Raw genomic sequence first — 25,332 nt, forward strand, 5'->3', positions numbered from 1 at the left:
GTGTAACTGTCACCAAAGTAGATCATTTTCATTGTCTCCCAAACTCATACTTCTTTGTAGTCATTTTTCCTCTCTGACTTCAGTTATTGACAACCATTATTCCTTCTTTCCCTGTAGCCTTGCCTTATCTAGAATGTCAAATAAATGGAATCATATTGTTTGTAGTCATTTTTTGTCTGGCTTCATTCACTTGAAATAATACTTGAAATTCACCCATGTTCTTCAATGTGTTAGTTGTTTATTTCTTTTTATTGCTTAATTATGTTCCTTGTATGGATGTACCACAATTTGTGTATCCGCCCACTAATTAATGGATATTTGGGTTGTTACAAGAGTTTGATCATTATAAATAAAGCTCTTATAAATAGTCATGTACTTGAGTTGACTGGTAAGTGTATGTTTAATTTTTTAAGAAATCGCCAAATTGTTTTCTAAAGAGACTGTATCCATTTTTCATTTCCATTGACAACATCTGAGTTTCAGTTACAGTGTATCCTTGTCAGCACTTAGTATTTTTAAGCCATTCTAATAGATGTATCTCCTTATAGTTTTAATTTGGATTTCCCTAATAATTGTTGATCCGAATCTGCTTATTTGCCATCTGTATCTTTTCTTTGATAATGTTTTCTTTTTTAATTTAATTTAATTTTATTGTGGTAATGTTTCTATTAATCTTTTGCCCAGTTTTTTATTGGATTTTTTTTTTTCCCTCATTATTGAGTTTTGAGAGTTCTTTTTATATTCTGGGTAGTATTTACATTTTTTCATTTAAAGTTTTATTGAAGTATAGTTGATATATTTTTTCAAAGTTTATATATATATATTATTTTTTTTTTATTTTTTTTGTCTTTTGTCTTTTTAGGGCCACACCCTCAGCATATGGAGGTTCCCAGGCTAGGGGTCCAATCGGAGCTACAGCTGCTGGCCTACGCCACAGCCACAGCATCATGGGGTCCGAGCCACTTCTGTGACCTACTCCACAGCTCACAGCAATGCCAGCTCCTTAACCCTCTGAGGAAGGCCAGGGATCAAACCCACAACGTCATGGTTTCTAGTCGGGTTCGTCAACCACTGAGCCACTGCGGGAACTCCCAAAAGTTAATATTTTAATAAACGTTAAAAAGTATTTCTGTAACAAACATATATTTGAAATGGTAGATCAGTAATGTTTAACTCAGAAATTCTGAACAGTGCTTTTAGTACCCTTAGTCACTAGGCTCACTTAATGTTATATAATATGAAAAATATCATAGCTTTGTAAGTCACTTTTTTTTAGGAATGTCAGAAATTAAAAAGCTTTTATTTCTAAAGTTTGCTTTTAAAGTTCTCGCATGTGTCTTTGCTATTTTTCTTGCCAATTTAGATCATTGCTTGCATAATTTATTTAGGGTTAAAAAGATTAATTTCTTAACCTAAAATCTGAATGATAATAAGAATTTAAAATGTCCTACATTTTAAAAATTTCTTTGGATCTTATAAGTTGAACTAGACCATACTGGGTCCTCAGATTACATAAATAAGACTTAGTTTTTCATTCAGATACTTATGTATGGATCATTCAGTGGAATTAAAAGTCCTGTGATTGTTTTTCTAAGGTAGAATAAATAGATTCATCTTCCAAAAGCCCTGTTCTCCTTACTCTTCACACTCCTAACTTACTTTTGTGTGATGGGCATTCTTTATTCTTGAGTGCTGTTTTCTGAGCAGAGCAGGCTTATCACATTGAATATATTATGTTAGACTCTTCTTGTGTTTACCTCTTACAATTCAGTGAAAGATCATATAGCGTTTGTTCCTCATTCTAAGTTTGTAAAGTGTAAGCTAGTTTGAAATTAGTATGCTTTAAAATCAGGCAGCACAATCTAAATATTCTCTTCAGTATAGCATCATAATTTTCTTCCATTAAGCTTTTTAGTTATTGACTTTCTCATAACTTATCTGCCCATGTTGTAGTTAGTATAATAATTAACTGCTTTTGAAAAGCTGAATCCCTTTGTAGTGTACTATTCTGTATTTATTTCTGTGAATACTTTTGCCTTGACTTCAATGCCAAATGGGCTTTTATGCTAAAGGATGGATTATGTTAGCGTGCCTATGTTTACTTTGGTCATTTACGCACTGCCCAGCTGTTCCACAATTAGAAACTCTTCACTGCTGCTAGTAGCATGCTTATAATCATCAGTATTATTTTTACCAGATGTTTTGCTATCTTTTAGTAGACTTTAAATTTTGAGATTTGATCATTTTCATATGATATGTTTACTGTGCATACTTAAGCCACTCTGAGGTATGGTTTAATACTAAACCAGGGTTAAAAAACTAGTATTTAGTCACAGCTTAGCCTATCATGTTAGCATTTGAAAGTCTCTTCACATCATTGTATTTCACTTTTCTTCTCAAAAGCAAAGCACATATATAGATGTTTGTCATATTATTCTCAGGAATTATCAGTTGTTTATAGAGTATTTAATAATATGTGATATGAGAGTGGAAAGCATTACTTAGAATTTAAATTCCCCTATACACTACCAGCACAAGTGTTAAGATTGTTTAGAAGTATATGATATATGGTTTTCTGCTTTTTTGCGTCTGTGTATAGTATCTTTCCTTGCTTTGTGGTGCTGCTATGCTTTTGTTCATTTATATATGTGTGCGCGCGCGCGTGTGTGTGTGTGTGTATCATATTTGTTGACAGTGAGTCAGACTTGGAAGAGGAAGCAAACATATACTTCATTATTCATATTGAAATGTGAGGTCCTCTAATTTTTGTGCCCCTTGAACTGATTTTAAACAATAACATTATTAGGCAAAAATCTTGTGTTTTGTAGAAAACCCTTCATTGGCTGGACTGAGAAGAATGATACACTGATTTCCGTGTGTTTGTAATTAACAAATAATTCTGAGACTTCAGTTCTGAATGTGAATAAGTAGTGTGTTTTGTGACCTTCATATGTGACCTTTGTTAGACAATCTACTCAGATGCTTTATGGCTCACTTTCCTCGTTTGTTAAATAAAGCCATTCTTCTAGATCCCTTTTAATTCTAAAACTGGTCATGTTTACAATTGACTCTTCAACAACACAGGTTTGAACTGTATGGGTCGTCTTAATAAGTGGCTTTTTTTCAATAAAGGTAGTTTACAGATCTTTAACTCAGTGTGGAATAGTTTGTTTGATTAGAGATCATAGTATGTGGAATCAAAAGAACTAGTGTTTGAATCCTGATTTTATCCAGATTGTTTCAGTGTCCTGCCCTTGGGTAAGTCATTTATCAATTTCTTTGATTTTGAGACAGAGATAGCAGTCTCTAGATTTTTCCTCAGAGTGCTGGGCTTCCCCTCCCAAACCCCCATCCCACATGAATGCAGTTGAAGGTTCTCCACATAACCACCCTCAGTCTCCATGGTTCCACATCCATGGATTCAGCCAACTGCGGATTGTGTAGTATGTAGGTATTTACTGAAAAAAAATATTGAAAAAGGAGCTAATAATATCCACCCCAGAAACTTGTAGTGAGCGTTCTAAAAAATGATGATATAGATTAAGTGTTTAGAACAGTAACTTTTGGGGACTTCCCGTCGTGGCTCAGCGGTTAACGAATCCGACTAGGAACCATGAGGTTGCGGGTTTGATCCCTGTCCTTGCTCCGTGGGTTAAGGATCCGGCATTGCCGTAGCTGTGGTGTAGGTCGCAGATGCGGCTCGGATCCCGCGTTGCTGTTGCTGTGGCTGTGGCGTAGGCTGGCGGCTACAGCTCCGATTAGACCCCTAGCCTGGGAACCTCCATATGCCACGGGAGCCACCCTAGAAATGGCAAAAAGACTAAAATAAAATAAAATAAAATAAAGCAGTAACTTGATGTACAATAAGTATATAAATGTGAGCTGTGGAACCTAAACCTCCTAGGGTTCTGAGATCCCTTAAGTTTTAGAAAAACTAAGTAATAATTAAACAAGTTTCTTTGTTTCAGTTATCTCAAGGCTTTTAATATGCTGATATACACACATTTCCTCCACTTATTTGGTCACATAATTCTTTTTCTCTAGAACATCTTGCAAAGCTAATGTTCTTTTTAAACCATAACAGTCTAGCTGCTGGCCTCATGAGGCTATAGATATTCAAATTTAAGTTAAAGTTCAGTAAAATGTAAAATTTAGTTCATCATTCACACTAGTGATATTTCAAGTGTTTAGTAACCATTTGTGGCTGGCTAATGGCTATCATTCCTGGACACATGGAAACCCAACATTTCCACTATTACCAAAAAATTCTATTTCATGGTGTGGGAGATTTCGATAACAAAAAACAAAGTAAACAATAGATTATATACTTGGTTTACTGTTATTTTAGTATCTATAACAAATTTAGGCTCATCTAGTTCTTCCCAATATATTATAACTATTGGATTCTTAGTCATTGGAACGAAGACATTAATGATGAAACAGAGAAGGCTATAACTTAAGAAAAGATTCTTGAGAACGTAAGAAAGGATTATATTGCTGTAGCAACCACAAACTAGGGTGGCTTGCAACAGAAATTGCAGGGGGGTTGGGGCAGAAGTCTGAAATCAAGGTATTAGCATTGTTGAGCTCCTTCTGAAGAGCCTAAGGGAAAATCCTTCCTTGCCTCTTCCAGGTTTGGATGGTGTTGGCATTCCTTGGCTTATGGCCACATCACTCCAGTCTCTGCCCCCATCTTCATCTGGTTTTCCTCTCTCTGTCTTCTTTTTCTTCCTCCATTGTAAGAATACCTGGCATTGGATTTAGGAGTCCCACAGGTAATTCAGGAAGCAGAATCTTATCCCAAGATCCCTAATTTAATTTTATATGCAAAGACCTTTTTTTCAAATAAGATTACATTCACAGATTCTGGGGGGACCCATTTCCTTTGGAGGAATTGGCTTTTGAAAGTGGAAAGACTACAAATGAGCATAGCAATCGATCAACTTAATTTGTTCATTCACTTTCTTCTTCTCCAATCCCTAATAGCATTCTTAGCTGATGCTAGTTCAGAAAGTAATTAAAAGAGAACATTTCCTGGAGTTCCCTGGTGGCCTAGTGGTTAAGGATCCAATGTGGTCGCTGCTGGGGCTTGGGTCACTGCTGTGGCATGGGTTCTATTCCTGACAGAAGAAAGGAGGGAGGGAGGGAAGGAAGGAGCGAGGGAGGAAGAGGGGGAGAGAGAGAGAGAGAACATTTCCTAAACTACTATAACTACCTATCTGTCTGCATTTAGGAATGTGTACTTTGCCTTCTTTCCTGTTATTACATTAGTATGATTAGTGGTGTAGGAATAATGCTGTCAGTATTTTGGGAAGGTTTGCAAATTATATTTATTGACATATCAGTGCTTTATAGATGGAATCCCAAGGCACTTAGCTATATGGAAGTAGATATAATAACTCCGTTTTCCCAGTCCTGATGTAACCATCTCTGCATTTATATCTTTCTATTTTGAAATTCTGTGAAGTGTTTCATTTGAATAAAAGGATATACCTCTATATTTAAAATTTTTTAAGTTTTGAAAATACTTTCCAAGACTGAAAGCTTCCTTAAATACTCACATCTCAATCTTTGTCTACTTTGATCCTTTGTAGCATTTGCTGTGTACATTGAATACATTTTATTTGGTAACTTTGTCTTTTCTAATTTCCTCTTTTTTCATATATATTTATCCTTTTGTCCTTCCAAAGTTTGTACCTACTTTAAAATTAAAATATACCCCTGTGCCCTTTGAATATTTCCCATAGCATCTAACATGTTAGAAATATGAAGTAGAGAATATGGATTTGTGGTCTCTATTATTAAATGCCATCTATTTTTTGAGGCTCATTTGAATCACTGTCCATAGCTCTTTTGCTGAGTATGTGTATAAGGGGTTTATATGGATTGTCTTGTATGAAAAGTTTTATATGTAGTGAGTACATGTATTTTCCTGGAGAGAAGTTCTGTAGTCGTTATCAGATGCCAAAATAATGAAGAATCAAAGCTTTAGATCATCTCTCCCTGTACCTTTATTTGCAGAAACAGAAATTGTGATACCATATATCTTGCCCAAAATCATTAACAACCCAATGTAATTTCCCTATTCTTTACATTCTAGAACAATAGCTTTTATGATATCTAAAACTATTAGAACTTATTAAAATGTACATTTGTAAATATTCTAGAGTTCAGCACTTAATATAGGAAAATATGCCTTGCTTACAAACAGTAATAATTTATAAATTTTTATTTTTACCTTTAGTTTAATTGTTATTATAGTCAGTATTTATTTATTTACTTTTTAATTAAGGTATGGTTGATTTACAGTGTTGTGCCAATTTCTGTTGTATAGCAGATTGACTCAGTCATACATATATATACATTCATTTTTTATTTTACTTCCCATAGTGGTCTATCCTAGGAGATTGGATATAGTTCCCTGTGCAATGCAATAAGTCCTCATTATTTATCCATTCTAAATGTAATAGTTTCCATTTACTAAGCCTGAAGTCCTAGTCCATCCCACTTCCTCACCTGTCCCCCTGGCAACCACAAGTCTGTTCTCTATGTTTGTGAGTCTGTTTCTGTTTTGTAGATAGGTTCATTTGTGCCATATTTTAGATTCTATGTATAAATTATATGGTATTTGTCTTTCTGATTTACTTCACTTAATATGATATCTTTAGTTGCATTCATGTTGCTATAAGTGGTATTATTTCATTCTTTTTTATGCCCGAGTAGTATTCCAGTGTGTGTGTGTGTGTGTGTGTGTGTGTGTGTGTGTGTGTGTGTGTGTGATCATTTCTTAATCCACTCAACTGTTGATGGACATTTCTGTTGTTTCCATGTCTTGGCTGTTGTGTATAGTACTGCTATGAACATGGGGGTGCATGTATCTTTTTGAATTATAGTTTTGTCCAGATACATGCCCAGGAGTGGGATTGCTGGATCATTTGGTAGTTCTATATTTAGTTTTCTGAGTAACCTCCATACTGTTTTCCATAGTGATTGTACCAGTTTACTTTCCCACCAACAGTGTAGGAGGGTTCCCTTTTCTCCACACCCTCTCCAGTATTTGTTATTTGCAGACTTATTAATGATGGCCATTCTGACTTGTATGAGGTGATTACCTCATGTAAGCCTATGTATTTTAAATTCTTATAGTTGTACATTTATGGGAAGAATTTCTTAAGTATGGAGATTTAGCAAAGTTATTTTTTATGTAATATTTTAATTCATTTGTTCAACATAATTATATAATTCATAAATTTTCACTAATGTGATTTAATACACATAATGAGAAAAATTTGCATTTTGACAGTTGACAAATGCTAACTTAATTTTTTTACTGTGATTTTCTTTTAGGTTTGATGAACTTGTAAAAAAATTCAAAGTTGAATATCATGCTGGTGGATCTACCCAGAATTCAATTAAAGTGGCTCAGGTTGGTTAATTGTTTTAAAGATGATAAAGAAATAGATTCAAAATGATTTTAGACTTTCGGTCATTGCACATAATTGTTCCAGTCTATATTTTGTTATATTTTGTTGCTGCAGAATATTTTTGTTGGTTTTGAATGTTTATTGTTATTTATATTTCTTTTTAGGTACTTGTATTCTTCAGTTTTTTTTTACAATTTATCATATCTTAGTGACTTTCAGAAATTCCTTGTACTTTATGGATAGTATTCCTTTTTAAATTCTGTAAGCTGGAAGTATTCCTTATCTGTTATTTATACTTCAACTTGGAATATAGTGTCTTTTTCTGTGCCAGACTTTTTAGTTTTCTTTTTTTTCTAGTGTAATTAAACTTGATGATTTCTGCATTTCATGTCCTTAGAAAGGACATTCTTTTATCAAGATACTATAAGTTTTCTTGTGTTACATATAAATACTTACATCTATGTATCTTTAAAATGCATGTAATATGTATAATTCATATATCTATATCTATCTTTAGTGCCCCTCATTTTGACATAAACTCTTCAAGTCACCCAGCCTAATCTAATCTTAAGTGGAAGTGTCCGTGTTCTATTTCACCTTCCAATTATGAAGGACATTAAAAAGCTTTACAAACTTCTGGTTTTTACCTATGTGATTTGTAAACTAGCTCAAAATCCTGCTCACTGCAGTCAAGTCATAGGTCAACTCTGATGAACTCAGGTTATTTTGATTTTTTTATTGATTAATGCTTTCCTTATGAATTTTAATTAAGGACTGGAGAAGTAGAAAATTGACAAAGGTTGAACAATTTCCCTTTTCTCTGAACTTTTATTAAATTTAGACGTACAGATTTAGACATACTTCCAAAGCTCAAATTTAATTATAGTATTAAAATATTTCAGGTTGTAAAATTTTATATGCAGTGGTCTGAAAAAGTCTTTGTATTTGTCAGTTGATTTTTTTTTTTTTTTAAACATTCTGGTGATGAATTTGTGGCCTCAGTTTAATAGAAAAAAGACAGTTTACTTTTTGTTCTTAGATATTTGTGTTAGTCTTCTCAGGATGCATAACAAAATACTACAGGCTGGGTAGCTTAAGCAAGATGAATTTATTTTAAGCCTGGAGGCTGGTTGTTCTTCAAGATTGAGGTGCTGTCAGGTTTGGTTTCTGGTGAAGCCTCCAGGAGGCATGTAGATGCTGCCTTCTCATTGTGTCCGCATGTGGGCTTTTGTCTGTTCTGAGAGAGAGAGAAGAGAGAAGTTCTTCCTCTTATAAAAATGCCAGTTCTGTTGGATGAGGCCCCCGCCCTTAGGACCGTATTTAACTTTAATGGTCTCCTTTAAGGTCCTTCTCCAAATATAATCACCTTGTAGTTTAGGACTTCAAAATATGATTTGGACAAGGGGAGTAAGGGAACACAATTCTATCTATAACAGATGTCTTTTTTAAAGCCTCAGTCTATCAAAGCACATTCTAGAACCTTTCCAGTATTTTCTCCTTCTAGTTCTGGGTGGCTGAGCTGTCCCCTAGTAAAGTCTGTCCTTTTTTGAAGCTCTCCATCATTTTCTCTTTTAACTACTATCCTAACTACTATCAATTTCTTATCTTTCCAAAGTTTATAACATATAATTAATATCAAGGTCTTCATTGGATTTCTACCTGATATGGGTCTCATTAATAAAATAATTATTGCTTAAGCATTATATTTTATAAAACTTAATACTTCATGTGGACTTTAACAGTGTATCCTATTAATGGTTTATTAGTTTCTCTATTGTACAAAGAAGTAAACAATTTAAAGTTTTGGGTAGCTCATCCAGTATTTTAAATTTGTTATTAGTGGTATTTTTACTTTTATTTTTATTTGTTATTTTATTTTTTGTCTTTTTTTTGGGCCGCACCTGCGGCATATGGAGGTTACCAGGCTAGGGGTCAAATCGGAGCTATAACACCACAGCCACAGCAACGCAGGATCTGAACCGCACCTGCGACCTACACCAGAGCTCACGGCACCACAGGATCCTTAACCTGCTGAGCGAGCCCAGGGATCAAACCTATGTCCTCATGGATGCTAGTCAGACTCATTTCCACTGAGCCATGACAGGAATTCCATATTAGTGGTATTTTTAGAATTGAAATCTTATCCTGATTTCTAGACTATCAACCTTTCTTTTATACCATACACAGAGCTTTTCAATTCAGGTCAGCCAACATGTATTGATCTATATAATACTGTGTGCTATGTGATAGATTTATTAATAAATAAGACATGTTCCTTTTTTCCCAAATTCTTTTTTTTTTTTTGTCTTTTAAGGGCTGCATCCATGGCACATGGAGGTTCTCAGGCTAGGGGTCGCATCGCCGATGTAACCCCTGGCCTATGCCACAGCCAGAGCCACAGCAATGCCAGAACTGAGCTGCGTCTGTGACCTAAACCACATCTCATGGCACTGCTGGATCCTTAACCCACTGAGTGAGGCCAGGGATCGAACCTGCATCCTCATGGATACTAGTCAGATTCATTTCTGCTGAGCCATGACGGAACTCCCCAAAATGCTTGGTTACTTTGTGAAACTTGCCGTTTCTCTTTTAACTACTATCCTAATTTTTCCTTTTCTTTTTTCCTTCCCTTCTTCATCATCATTTAAATTCCTACTGTGTGCCAGGTGGTTAGACGTTGGTGATGCAGGTGTTCATAATGGACTTGTATCATACTCATGAAGCTTTTATTATTATAAAAATATATTTGGGGATGGGGTGGAAAGAGAAAACTGCAAGCTCTTAGGTATAATATCATGTTATAGGTGCAATCATCTCTACTCCCAAGAGACAAACAGATTTATAAGAACCAGAATAAAATGCATCAGTACTGAATTATTTGATTTTTGCCAGTTTCTAGAAAGTTGAAGGCAAAACTCAATATAACACCTCTAACATGATGTTCAATTCCTAGTTGAATCACAATTCCCATTGTTCCAGTATGATTTGTATCGTATATCCTAAATTTTAGGAAGTTTTAAATTTGAACTAGGAAAATTGGAAGAGATACCCATAAATAGCAGTTTTTCTTTGCCCAACTTGAACTCTTACTCCATCCCTAACATAAGACTGGTTTAGCTGTCTTCGTTCTAATAAGATTTTTCTCAAACTGTTAGTGGAACCTCTCAGAGGCTGGCACAAAGAGGCAAGGGTAATTGCTAGCTTTGTTCTAGAGGTATTGTTTTAAAAGCAGAGCACTTTTGCTTTCTATTTTGCATATTGCTTCCAAATAGAATTTAATTCTTTAAAAAATTTTACTGCCTACCACACATCCATTAGAATGGCTACTGTCACATAAATAAAAAATAACAATTGTTGGCAAGGGTACAGAAAAATCAAAGCCCTGTATACTATTGGTGGAAATATAAGATGGTGTAGCCATTGTGGAAAACAGTATGGTGGTTTTTCAAGAAATTAAAAAAGAATTACCATCTGGGAGTTCCTGTTGTGGCTCAGCGTGGTAAGAACCTGACATAGTGTCTATGAGCATGCAAGTTCGATCCCTGGCCTCGCTCAGTGGGTTAAGGATCCTGTGTTGCTGCAAGCTGTGGTGTAGATCACAGATATGGCTCACACTGGCATTGCTGTGCCTTTGGTATAGGCCAGAACTTCCATATGCCACAGGTGTAGCCCTAAAAAGGGAAAAAAAAAATAATAGCTACCATCTGATTCAGCAGTTCCACTTCTGAGTATGCTATGGATGGAAACTTTGTGAACCCCTAAATTCATACCTTAAAACTCTAACCCCCAATATGATATTTGGAGTCTTTGAGATCTTACTTGGGTAGATGAGGTCATGAAGGATTGCATCATGAGGAATTAGTGCCCTTAGAAGAAGAGTTGTCAGAGACCACTCCCTCTTGTGTTCCTTCTTCCTGTCCCTCCTCCTCCCCTTAAGGGGACACAATGACAGGGTGGCCATCTATAAGCCAGGAAGAAAGTCTTCACTAGGAAAGAAATCAACTTTATCTTGATCTTGGATTTCCAGAAATCCAGAAAAAATTCTGTTGTTGAAGCCATCCAGTCTATGATATTTTGTTACAGCAGTCTCAGCAGCCTAAAAGAGGTTACATACCCAAAAGAATTAAAATCAGAATGTTGAAGAGCTATGTGTACACCCTGTTGTTCCTAGCAGCATTATTCACAAAGCTAAAAGATGGAAGCCACCCAAATGTCCTTCAGGAATGAATGGATAAACAAAATGTGATATGTGCGTATAGTGGTAGATTATGAGTCCTTAAAAAGTGAGGAAATTCGGACACATACTGCAGTGCAGATAAATCTTGAGGGTACATGCTAAGTGAAATAACCCAGTCACAGAAGAACTAGTAATGATGATTCCACTTATATCAGGTTCCTATATTAGTCAAATTCTTAGAGTTGGGAAATATAGTGGTGATTTGTAGGGCTTGTGCGAAGGTAAAATGAGGAGTTATTGCTTATTGGGTATAGGGTTTCTGTTTTACAAAATGAAAAGAGTTGTAGAGGTGAATGGTGGTGATGGTTGTACAACAAGGTGAATGTCCTTAATGCTACTGTGCTGTATGCTTAAAAGTGATAAAAATTTTTACATACGTCTATTTGACCACAATTAAAAAATAAGTTAAAAAGTAGATTCTAGAAATGCTTCAATAGGAGGTGATATCAACTTGATTCAAATTATGAATTTCATTTGCTTATTCAATAATCAGTGAGTCACCATACCAAGTCAAGAGCATAGGCTTGCTCCTGAGTCATTAGGAGTTCATTAGAACTGGGTTTGAGTTCAGGCTTTGTCACTTTACTGGCTGTAAAGCTACTTTTCTGGGCCTTTCATCTGTAAATGTAGAGGTTAAAGCTTAACTCAGATGAAATTCATACAGGTTAATGAGATTATGAATGTTTTAAAAAACACTTTTTAAAAGAAAATTTGGAATCCCCTAGGGTTGAAGGTTTTCCCCCGACCCTGTTTTCCTGTATTTTCTTCATCTTAATAAAATGTCAATTTACCCATTCATGGACAGAACAACCAGATTTGTGGCTCTCATTCACTTACAAATACTTATCTTAGTTTAGTCCTCAGTTGAACATCTTGTTTGGCTTTTCAGTTTCCCTAATATTTTGAGAGTGCTTTTCCTTTTTGATTGATGATCCAACTATATAATTGCCCAATTATAATTTATGACTGGATAAACCGCACAGTTTTGAAAAATATTCCTGTAGAAGTACTTTACTTTAGAAGGAGAATTTCTCGGATTTTCCTTGGCTCATTAATAGAAAGAACTGATTCCTTTGTACATAAAGACGGTATTTATGGGCATTTTCTATGTGCTAGTCATTGTCCCTCTTACTAACTGGTAACATAAACTGTGTTGTTTAAATTTTAAGTAAAATCTGATGAAATAATTAGAGCTTTAGTGTGAACAGTCCTGATGTAGTCTTACTTGAATCTAATGTGGTGAATGAGTGAGGTTAGGCTTTAAGCTATCTAAAAGTCTAGCCAGGTACAGCCCACCAGGGAAGGTGCCAGGTTTTGTTTTGTGTTTGTGTGTTTGATTGGTTGGCTTTGAACCAACCGTCTTCTTATCCATTTGTGTTCTCCTTTGCCTTGGAAAACAACTGGATTGCAGTCTTCCATTTTATCTATCATTCTAGATTACTGAAAAATCAAATATTGGGCAACACATATCAGTTCAGTATAGCCACACCAACTGAATGGCCACCAGGTGCTGTGAACTGGTGATGATAAGGATTTGATCATCATCAAAGTATTCATAAGCTATTTAATTCTATATATTTTTATTTGGTCTCTATCGTGTGTAATGTGATTTTTCTGTATGTGTTTTATGTAATAGGTATTTTGAGAATAATTCAATTATTCTATAAAGACAAGAAAAATAACAGGATAGATGAAATTCATAGATATTAAACTAGTAACTTATAAGATTGTACATAGACTGGCTGATTGGATGCAAAAATAAGACCCATGCTGTCTTCAAGAGACCCAGTTCACTTCTAGGGACACATACAAATTGAAAGTGAGAGGATGGAAGAAAATATTTCATGCAAACAGGGATCAAAAGAAAGCTGGAGTAGCAATACTCATATCAGACAAAATAGACTTTAAAATGAAGAATATTTTCAGGGACAAAGAAGGACATTACATAATGATCAAAGGATCAATCCAAGAAAATGATAGAGCTGGGAGTGGACCAGATCTGGCTTGACATTTTATTGTACCAGAGATCTGCAGGACCCGTTTCAGAGCAGCCTTGGAAACAGGGTTGAGTGCAAGCCATTGAGGGATTTTTGTTGCCTCTCCTTGGCGAAGTAACTTCAGTCTTGCCAGGGTAATCCTGGGTTGAATGTGAAAACAAGTTGTGCCTTTTTGAACCGTATGATGTCATGGTCAAGAGCGTGGACCATGGAGCCGGACCAGGTCCAAAGCCTGCTCTGAACTCTCAGTGTGACTCTGGGCAGCTCCCAGGCTTCAGTTTCCTCCTAGAAGGGAAGTAGCAGTACCTGCCTCCCCAGCTCATGGTGAGGACTGACAGCTAATACCTGCAGGGTATGGAGAAGGAGGTCTGGCACATTGAATGCATTCCACAATTATTAGCACTTCTCCTCCATCCCTCCTGTTGTTATTATTAATTATATTTCAGTGCTTTCAAATCATATTTTGCCTTTTGGAATCCTGTGAATTTTCAGTGATGGTTATTTTGGGATGAGTATAGTTATTGTGTGTAAAAATATGCTCATTCATGGCTCTGTGTAAAAAAAAAAGATTGTGGCAAAACTCATAGGATGTTTTAAGTATAGATAGTAAATAAGTAAGTGGCTTGGGAAACAGGCAAAGTTGATAAGATTTGTTAAATATAAATAACAAGTAGGTTTGTATCCGATAAGATTGCTTAAGATAGAATAAAACTGTACTGTAACAAACAAGTATTACTTCTGGATAGAAAGGGATGGAAAGACCCTATTATGATCATATACCACTGGGCTGACAGTATATATTACCTCCCACAAGACAAATCATTAGTGAAACTGTTCTCATTCTGGCTCCATATGCATATAACCCAGGAGAGGCAAATAAAGCCATGACATCAAGCTTTAGTGTCCTTGCTTTTTAAGATCTCCCAGGGACTCCTGTCTGAGGGCCTGCTTGCTCAAACTGTAGGTGAGCGAGGTTGAGAATAGGTTCTCATAACTATAGCATCAGCATGAGGGAAGGCAGATGAGGTGGAAGGCAGATGATATATGAACATTCAGGAGTGTTGTCCTTAGCATCCTGAGTGTTAAACTTACCCTGTCTCTCCTTTGCTTCTTGTTGTGTGTTTTAAATAGATAAATCTGTGACTTCAATATCTTAATTTGGTCAGAAGGCCTTTTCTGTTGTGTGCCCTCTGAGATAGATTGCTTATGTATGTACTTGGACTCTACCAGGGCTTCAAGGTAATTTCCCTACACAACAGCAGGTTTACATTGATTTCTCCTTGTTCAGTACTTTAACAACAGTAATTCAGGAACCATGGAAAAATATGCAAGAACATCGAAGGTGAATGTTCTTCGCAGAAATCATCACCTCTGTGAAAGGATCAAATGTCATATGGACAGTAAAGGTTAACACTTGACAATGTAGAGCTCATTCTGTCAGATCTTACCGACAATCATGCTTTGATGTCAAGTGATGTGATAAATCTCTTCAACAAGGAAATGTTCCCATGAGCTGTTAGATACTTTAATTAGTTAAAACATGTTCTTGAAGATTTTAATGAAACCACAGGCACCATAAAATATTGTTATCATGTCCAACTACAGTTCTAGACTTTTCTCATCTCTATATTTGACAGTGCAGATTTAAATTTTGACAAACTCTTTGCAACGTCAACTTCTTAGTAATGAAAATAAAAAGATTTTATGTTTTAAATATCCTGCACACCTTGTATACAGCCCTACTAAAAAGGTATGTGATTTGCTTGCCTGTGATTGATGTTCTCATAGTGAATGTTTTTGGTCACTTTTCAGTTTTCTTAAAATATACAGATACACTCAAGGTGATTTCTTACTTTAAAGAAATAGAAGGATAGAGCCTCTTTGGACATGTGCCTAAAACATGGCTGTAATTGTTGCTGGACTTAGAAAATATGTCCTGCAGTATAATATTTTAAAAATGTGAGACAAGAAGGATGTACTTGTCTAATGTGGTAATACATTTAAGATGAGAATGGAAGGATTACAGTAAAACAAAAATTTACATGCTATTTCTCCAAAAGTGTTTGATGATATTTGAAGAGGCCATAAGGAACCTGAAAAAAAAAAACCCCTCATACAACAAACATATAACTCAGTTTATGTAATATGACTGCTCTGTATCTCAAGAGGGGAAAAGGTTACTATCAAAGGGCAGCCAACTTATATGGAATTTTCTCAATTTCTTTACTAAAACCGCAACTTAGAATCCAACTTTGACAGCACTGTTGAAATCACTGTTGTGCTTTGGAGTGTTTTGAAATAATGTTCATTTTAGTCATGAATAGTATATTTAATGAATCTATAAATGGAAAGGAAATGACAAACAGTTGAATATCAAAACAAGCATTTAGATTCAGGGTAGGTCAATATTTTGTAGAGGTAGAAACCAATTCTTCTATATCTAAGTACCTGCTATTACTATTAAGTAAAATCCTAAGTATTCCATGCTCAAATGCTATTGTTGGAAAGATATTTCACTTGATGGCATCATGTGGACTTAATGAGAGTAATGCCATAAGTCAAAATGAATTTTACATTTAAATATACTCAGCTTTACCACACTTTAAGAAGGTGCCCCAATAATTCTAAAAAAACACACAGAATAAAAATGTTCTATTATTTCATGGGACAAAAAGGAACATGCAATGTTATTTTTTTTCTTAATTTTAGTAATATCTGTTTAATCCAGTTAAACAGTCTGCTTGAACTGTGAGAAAATTAATTTCTCAAGTGTATGCCACCTAGTCCATGTATTGTTATGGAAGCATGAGCATACCAACACAGAACTTAAATTATTTATTATTCTGTCACATAAGTGCTATTATTTTAAATATAATAATAGGAATAGTTAACAGTGACAGTTAGCAATAATGAAAAGTAGGACTAAATAGTATGCATAAGAAAATATAATAACTGGGCTTTTTGTTTAACTAAGTACAGCAACTTATTTTAACTTTTCCTTACCTCTTTATTAGATAAACTTTTATAAGCCATACTATATATTCTTAACACACACAGACATAAGATTTTTAAAAAGAAGCAAACTCCAGAGCTGAGCCACAAAAGTGACCTACACCACAGCTCAGGGCAACACCGGACCCTTAACCTACTGAGTGAGACCAGGGATTGAACCTGTGTCCTCGTGCATACTAGTCAAAATCATTTCCACTGAGCCAGGATGGAAGCTCCTATGCTCTTTTCTAACTCATTGATTTTTTTTAAGAAGCCTGATGACCATCTATGCGTGGTATTTCTTTATTGTTTTAAGCTATACAAACTTATTGTTTTAAAACTTCCTACAAATTGGTTTATTGATTTTTCCAATGTTCTGATCTTGTTAAAATTTTGTCATTTTTGGATATATTCTGAACATGTAATCAAATATTTTTTTGTTTCCTGGAATATAAGGAGATTGTCATTGGTACTAATATTTATTCTCCCTATTATCCCCCCAAATGTTGAGGCTATATGGATTTTTATGATACTCTATTCAGTAAGAAAGAGTAATTATTCTTGTTTTAATGGCCATCATTTTCTAAATATATTTTTTCTCTTATTTAAAGCAGAGAGCTTGGGAATAAAATAGTACTTCTTTCTTTGCTATACTTTAAATTCAGGTGAAAACTATTAAATTTGTATATATTCCTTGCCAAATAGCCCTCTGTCCTCCATTTTTCTTCAGGAAATACAGTATGTTCTTAATTAGAAATTTTCTTCCTTAGTAGTACATATAAATCCATCAGTAACAGATTGGAGTCTCTTCTTCACATAAGTATTTAACTAAGTTTAGCTTCATCTCTTCTTGAATTCTTATATATTCTTATTTCTAATTCCTAACCTGGGTCCTCTAATAATTGGCTTTTCAATCTTTGTTTCTTATCTCTCTCCCAGTTAGATAAGCCTCCACATTTGTATTCGAGTAAAATTGTAACCAAGTTTTCAGGTTTTTTTTTTAAATAGAATTTTGAGAGAACTGTCTTGTGCCAGTATGTTTATGTTTTATACAAGATTGCAGCTGGGGGGGGGGGGGTTGGAGGGAGGTGCTTTAGCTTTTTTTTTCATGCAAACATTATGTAATGAACCAGTATTTGGAATTATTTTAAAGCTTTCCCAAACTCTGTGTATATTGACTAACTAAAAAATCTTTCATTAAGTTTATATAGTAGTGTTTCAATGAATAAAACATATTTAACCCAAAATTGTAGAGTTAATATTTTAAGAACCATGTAGCATTTCCAATTAAGTTATACTATTTAAAAATTGATATTGATGAAGATCAAGAGCCTCATCTCTTCTTCTGTAAACTGTTGTATAAAACAGTTAATTTAAGTATGAATATATATTATTCTGATTATCTCTCTTTTGACCTATTTCACCTGAAAAAACTAGTTAGAGATTAAAACGCATTTTAGTAGACATATCTCTGGGAATCTGGGAACAGTCCAGACTGCTTAGATCTAAAAAGAAGAAACGACGTTGGAGTGATCAAAGAGAATTTTCCCTTCTAATGCTTTACACCTGGTGCAGTTGTAGAAACGTCAATAGCACAACTATATTTATAAATATCAGAGCAGGATGTGGCAGATGGTGATGGAACACAGAGTCTTGTCAAAGCTTTATGTCACTAAAAAGGAGATGCCTTTTAATGCCAATTTTAAGATTACTGAATAATTTTAAGTAGCTTGGGTCTTACAAAAATAGAGTTGACTATTCAAATTGTGAATTTCTCCTTGCAATTGAAAATTTTAAATATGAATTAGTACCTCCCTTCTTTAGTAATCTTTTTCTTTGTTGAATTAGACTGTGAGAGACTTGAGTAGCTAAAATAAGTATCATTTGTTTTCTTAAATGATGTTTTTATTGTGTTTATGACATTCTTCTAGGTTACATTCTTTACTGTAAAGCAAACTCTATGTTTTATCTCTTCTTTCCTTATCCCCTCTCCTCTTTTCTTTTTCTTCCTTTTTTCTTTCCATTATTTCATAACATAAGAGGGATTCTTTTACCAGTGTTAGTAAAATATGCTTCCAGTTTTGCTTCAGTAGTTGTAGTATGGTCTGAGGTTGTGTAGTATAAATCCAAACACACATAAGTATCCACTGCATAAGGAAAGCAAGGCTTTTACACTTTAGGTTTGAACCTTAATGTGATGCATTGTCCCATGGTATGATATTAAACATGGGTACAGTTTGAGATTGTGTCTCTGATGCAAAGCAGTAAGAAAAACTACAAGCCTTATTTCATCCAGAGGATAAAATCCTTGCATTGGTTCCATTTCTTTTCATTCTATTCTGTAATTACAATTCAGGAACTATTAAAATAAATGTTTTGTGGATTAATATATTTATTTGAACTGAAAAATAAAGTCAGAACTCTTTCTTTCTCTCTCTCTCTCTCTTTTTAAGGGCTGCACTCACAGCATATAGAAGTTCCCAGGAAAGGGGCTGAATTGGAGCTATAGCTGCTGGCCTATGCCACAGCCACAGCAACTCGAGATCTGAGGGGAAATTTTTTCATTCGTTTGGTTGGTTGGACATTGAGGATGACTTTGCCAATTAAATTAGAGTGGTCAATTATATACTATCAACTACCATATTTTTTTAAAGATAAGCTTTTCTAGAGTTTCTGTGTTCTTTGGTACTTTTGGTGATAAGATACCTGAGATAACAAAGTAAAAAACAAAATACTCTTAATTTTAGCTTAACATAGTGATTGAGGTGTAGGGGTGTGCTATGCAGTTAAGCAAAGCTGGGCAAGTATAAACTTGGGCAAGTCCTGTAACCTTTTCAAGTTTTAGCTTCCTCTTCTGTAAAATAGGAATAATCATAGTACTTCTATAGGCAGATATTCTTAAAAGGGTAAAATCACGGCTCTTAGATATACATGAACACATGTCCACAATTTTATTTAACTCACAATTAATGAGTGAACAGATAAGAGACTGAAGGTAGTTAAAATGAGAATTCAAAGACCAGGGCTATATGTGGTCCATGAAATCAAGCTCTAAGTATTATAAAACTGACTTTGGTGGGGTGGTGGGTTTCATTTGTGTCTCTACAGGATTGGTTTTATTTTCTGATTTTTTTTTTTTAAGCACAAGAATTATTGCCATAAGTAGCTTACAATTTATAGAATCACGAAATAGTTCAAAAATGATAATATGGTACATGCTCTATACTGGTAAAGAATAATTCTAATCCTTGTATTTTGATGATTTATATTAAGCATAACTGTTGAGTTGGTAACATACTTGCTTTCCCTTTTTAGCCTCTTGCTACAATGTATTATTTTAATATTTTTCCTTTTATTACTTTTATATTCATTGAAATATAAGTATTATGAGGGCAGGCACTTTGTTTTGTTTCCTGCTGTCTGTCCTCAGCATCTCCAACAATCTCTACCAGTTACAAAAACTTCAGAGAACATATTTTGAGTGATTGAACTAATTAATAGACATTAATCCTATATGAGAAAGCTGTATTTTTCTTACTGCTTGATTCCTTGGTTTGTATTAATTTTATTAATTTTTTCACAAGCTCAAAACATAACTTGTGTAATTATAAATATTTTAATCTGTTTATTGAATTTTTTCCTTTGAATGTCACACATTAGTACATTTTGAGAGCAATATACAAAGTTTATAATAAAGAGTATAATCTTTGGAGGCAATGACTTAGATTCTCGTCCTAGTTCTTCACTTTTATACTGACCACCCTTGGGAATTCCCATTGTGGCTCAGTGGAAACGAACCTAACTAGTATCCATGAGGATGCAGGTTCGATCCCTGGCCCCCCACACAGTGGGTTAAGGATCTGGCATTGCTGTGAGCTCTGATGTAAGTTACAGACATGGCTCTGATCTGGTGTTGCTATGGCTGTGGCATAGGCTAGCAGCTATAGCTTTGATTCAACCCCTAGCCTGGGAACTTATATATGTCACACCTGTGGCCCCTAAAAAGAAAGAAAAAAAAAATTATACTGACTAGCCTTAAACTCTATGAGGAATAGTTTCTCCACAAGTAAAATGAGATGATAACACAAAAACACTATCAAACTTGTAGTTTATTAAAAAAATTAAACGTGATTTACCTAGGAAAGTGCTTGACAAGTGATAAATGATCAAAAAAGCTTAGCTGTGCTGTTAAACTTCATTATTTTATTTGAGTTTGATTTTTGGTGTGTTATTTCATGGACTTATACAATTTTATATTTATTCTGTAAAAACAATCATTTCAATAGTATCCTAAAAATCCATGCTATATGTACAGTTAGTTATATATTCATCTCTAATTGGAGGACTCATGCATTATAATGCACTATAATGGTGATTTATCACATAACTAATAGATATGGTAAGGTAAAATATGGGGCTCTGATGAATACCCTTTTATAAGTTGGTTTTGAAGATGTTTATATTTTTTTGGACACATGCTATCATAAGATATTCATCATATCTAACAAAATAATGTCATGATTGTTATTTGAAAGAGTGGACAAATTAGCTGACTTCTGAGCATTAAGTCAAAGGTTTGAATTTTACTTCTAGCACATTTTGTGCTATGTAAATAAGGACTTTTAAAGCATTTCTAAGACATAATCATTTAGGGTTCCCCATTAAGCTCTGAATTTAGTTGATAATATTCAAGAGTAAGTATATAAAAAATAACGTTTTTAAAAATTTGAGCAGTATCACAAAATTTTCTTATTCCACTGGAGAGGAAATTCAAAGTATGTGAAATAAAATGCCTAATACAGAGTTTTTAATTATAGCAATACTTTATGAATTGTCTTTTGAATGTAATAGCTTATTGATAAAAATCTTGAATTAGTAAATGAATCTAGCTTTTGTGAAATATTTGTTTGTCTTAAATCTTAGGAAATTGCTCTTCATTCTTCCTAGATATAGTCTGCATGTTGCAGTTCAATATCAACTTTTGTAATCTATAATAATGAATTATTTAATTGAGAATCTGTGATATTACGTTCCTGGTTCTATCAGTTTGTTTACCTGGTACTGATCTTTACTGTAAGAAAGTGATTCAGGAGTTACCACTGTGATACAGTGGGTTAAGGGTACATTGTTGTCTCTATGGTGGCTCAGGTTGCTGCTGAGTCACATGTTCCATCCTGGGCCTGGACTGTTGCAGTGGGTTAAGGATCCAGCATTGCTGTGGCTGTGGTGTAGATTGCTGGTGTGGCTGGTATTTGATCCCTGGCCGGGAACTTCCATATGCCATGGTTGTGGCCAAAAAAAAAGTGGGCCAAAATATTGGCTTCCAAGGTCCTACCCTGTGCATTGCAGCATTGCATCTCTAAAGATGCACTGCATCTCTAAAGCTGACTAGTTATTCAGAACTCCCGTTCTCCATTTCTTATGTTTTATTTTCCCACTCAGAGGCATTGTTGCCTTTCATTTAGAGCCAGTATCTCCAGTTTTCCATTTTTATTCCTATACAGTCAAGTTTCTCATTTCATCATTGGCATTCTCAGGATAATGTATTCACATTGATTTATAAATATAAATATTTAAATATGTACCTATTTAACATTTATGTTATTATGAAATGAAAGCCCTGATCTTCTGTTAATGGAATTTGAAATAAGTTCAAGATAAATAGGATGAAGTACATTTTCTCTTTTTGAAATTAAACTCTGCATATGTTTGGCCCTAAACATAAATATGTATGCATGTACATGCAGGAGTTGGTGAGGTAAAATGAAGAATTGACCTAGGAACCCTTATCTCATTCCACTCTCCTACCTGGGTCCCTCCCATTGTAACATTTAGATCCATTATGCAGTGATACAATCCTTGGCCTCATTTTTGTAGGCCTTATTTGGTAGTAATTTCTGTCCATCTCATCTTGAACTTTAATTTCCTTCTTTCTCAAAGTCTCTACGTGAAAATTAGCAGCTATGCTTCCTTCTTCAAATAAGGAAAAAGAGAGGATGGATAGCTGGTTGTTAGCTGATCATTGAGAAGCTCTGTTCTTGGTAGGAGTAGCAGGTAGATTGCAGGTAGTGTATATAGTTAAAGAGCTTTGTCATTTACTATTTGTATATTTGGAAATAATTTTATAACATTTAACAGAAAACTATGAAAATTTTGAGAATTTAAAAATTTGAGATCTGAAAAAGTAAAAAACCTAGAGAAATTTGATTTCATGTAAACAATACCAATTATAGTACTTTATGAAGCTGGTCTCTATGTAAATATGAACAATTAATATGTTTCATAGGTCAGATTACTTTCAGTCATGTTAATAGTAAGTATATTTATTGACTTCTAGGGATTTAAGTCTTATGTAACAGTTTTCACCTTTTTTCATATTAAAAATTGAATGAAATGTTCATTGGGTAGACTCAATATAACTAACAGGCAAGTAATATTTGAAATATGTTAGTTATTTTAAAATGTTCAGGAAATGAAAAGTAATATCTCTGTGAAGCATTTATATAAATGTATCATTTGTCTTAAATGATGAAATGTTTTAAAACTGTAAGTATAGAGAGCACGACTTTAAATTATTTAAAATGGGTCATTTTCCCTTAACAAAACTTAGAGATTTAATCCTACCCCAAGGAAAATTATGCTAAATGTGAAAGATCATAGTCACTAATAATGTAGTCAGTGTTGCAGTTTTTTAAAAGAACCAACTATCAATTCTAAACCATCTCTTTTAGGCCCCTAAGGGATGAATCTTAATTTTATAGCAGCAATGACTACAAATAATGTACATTGCTTGGGACATGTACAAAGCTGACTTGACAGGGCTCATACTTTTGGAGTGGCTGTGTAGTAGGTGGAATATCAGGCTTAGCCATTGGACTCTTCTACCTGTAATTAAATCTTTCATGTAAGAAGTTGTGGCCGGTTGATACTTTACCCAATGCTCCCCCCCACATATTTGTACTGTTCCTTAAGACTTTAAAAAATGGTTTTAATTGTTAGACTTAGAACACATGTTAGAAAACTGAAAAGTAAAGAAAAAATGACAGTACCCTCTTTTATATTTTCCAGTTGTATGTGAGCCAGTATATGTGTTTATATAGTTCTACAAGTCTACATTTGTTGGGGGAGAAAACATTTTGCTTTTTTTTTAAGTAAATTCAGTTTGTATTGTATAGTTTTTTAGAGCTACCCAACACAATCTTAAGGAAAATAATGTAAAAAGCGTATTCAAAATGAAGGAAAGTGGACTGAGGACACCGATATTTAGATTACATGACAAACTTTTTGCTACAGATGATATTGGGCAAGTTTATGTAGCCCTCCTGTACATCACTTTGCTCATTCTACACTGTATAAAATGCACACTGTAGATTTGGATTTGTGAGGGTGTAATGTAAAATAAAGATAGGATATTATGTACTAGTAGGTAAGGTGCTGTCATTATCACAAATGTTATTAAACTTCACCAGGATTTCCCATTGTGGCACAGCGGAAACAAATCCGACTAAGAACCATGAGGTTTCGAGTTCGATCCCTGGCCTCCCTCTGTGGGTTAGGGATCCTGCATTGCCATGGGCTGTGGTGTAGGTCGCAGATGCAGCTCAGATCCCACGTTGCTGTGGCTGTGGTATAGGCGGGGAGCTATAGCTCCAATTCGACCCCTAACCTGGGAACCTCCATATGTCGTGGGTGCGGCCCTAAAAGGCAAAAAATAAATAAGTAAACTTCACTGTCATCATTCTTAAAGATTTTGAGATTTATTTTCTCAGTGTTTTCACAAAATATTTATTTATATGAATAGGTGGTACAGCATTGGTATGTTGCACTGGACAGAGCTGTTTTCAAAATAGTCCTTTAGTCATACATTAAATTACTGCTCTACTGTGACTTCTCAGAAACACAGTATTATGAGTTGGATTTTAGATACTAACATACAGATTGAGGTCTTTTGTCATTTCATAAAAATTAAATCTCCTGATACCCTCTAACATCCTTTGGATTAATGATAAACGTTTGTCTTCCACAGAATTAAATGCATCTTTTCATTTAATTTTGTAGTGTTCTTGTTTGTATTTTCTAAATATAAAATGCATATTTTAGTTATATTTGAAAGTGTCTCTCTAAAGTTCTTTTTTTGTTTTGTTTCGGTTTTGGTCACAGCTCTAGCATGCAGAAGTTCCCAGGCCAGGATTGAACCCATGCTACAGTTGTAACCAGAGCCACAGCAGTGACAATGCTGGCTCCTTAACCCACTGAGCCGCAAGGGAACTCCTCTCTCTACTTCTTTGACATTCTTTCATTTAAAAGAAAGAAATTTTCCTATTCTTATATGTGACAGCCTTAGTAATTTGCTTCGAGCAAATACAATGTGTTGGCATTTATGATGCGCTATTTCTGAGGCTAGACCATTAAGGGCATTGTTGCTTCTACATTACTTTCTTTTGAAATACCCATAATGGAAAAGTCAACTGCTTTGCCATGAGAACACTCTCTTAGCCTATGGAGAGGATCACATGAGAAGGATCTAATAGGTCCAAAGTCCAAAATTTTAATGTTTGAGTATATAGTGAAAAGTAGGCTTTTTTCCTGTGACCATACTTTGTTCACCCACTTCCTTTCATAAGATGTGATTTCCTATAACAAGTTTCTTGTATCCTTCTGCGAAAAAGAATATTCTATTTCT

General features: G+C 34.6%; 1 protein-coding gene across 1 annotated transcript in view; it reads left to right on the top strand.

The window, feature by feature from the left end:
• Positions 1–25,332, top strand: part of ADK (adenosine kinase) — a 479,816-nt gene that overhangs the window by 154,694 nt on the left and 299,790 nt on the right. The window contains 1 exon segment of the mRNA XM_047760818.1: positions 7,348–7,426. Within this exon segment, the coding sequence (XP_047616774.1) occupies positions 7,348–7,426 (79 nt within the window).

Source organism: Phacochoerus africanus, chromosome 15, assembly GCF_016906955.1.
Source record: "Phacochoerus africanus isolate WHEZ1 chromosome 15, ROS_Pafr_v1, whole genome shotgun sequence".
NCBI lineage: Eukaryota > Metazoa > Chordata > Mammalia > Artiodactyla > Suidae > Phacochoerus > Phacochoerus africanus.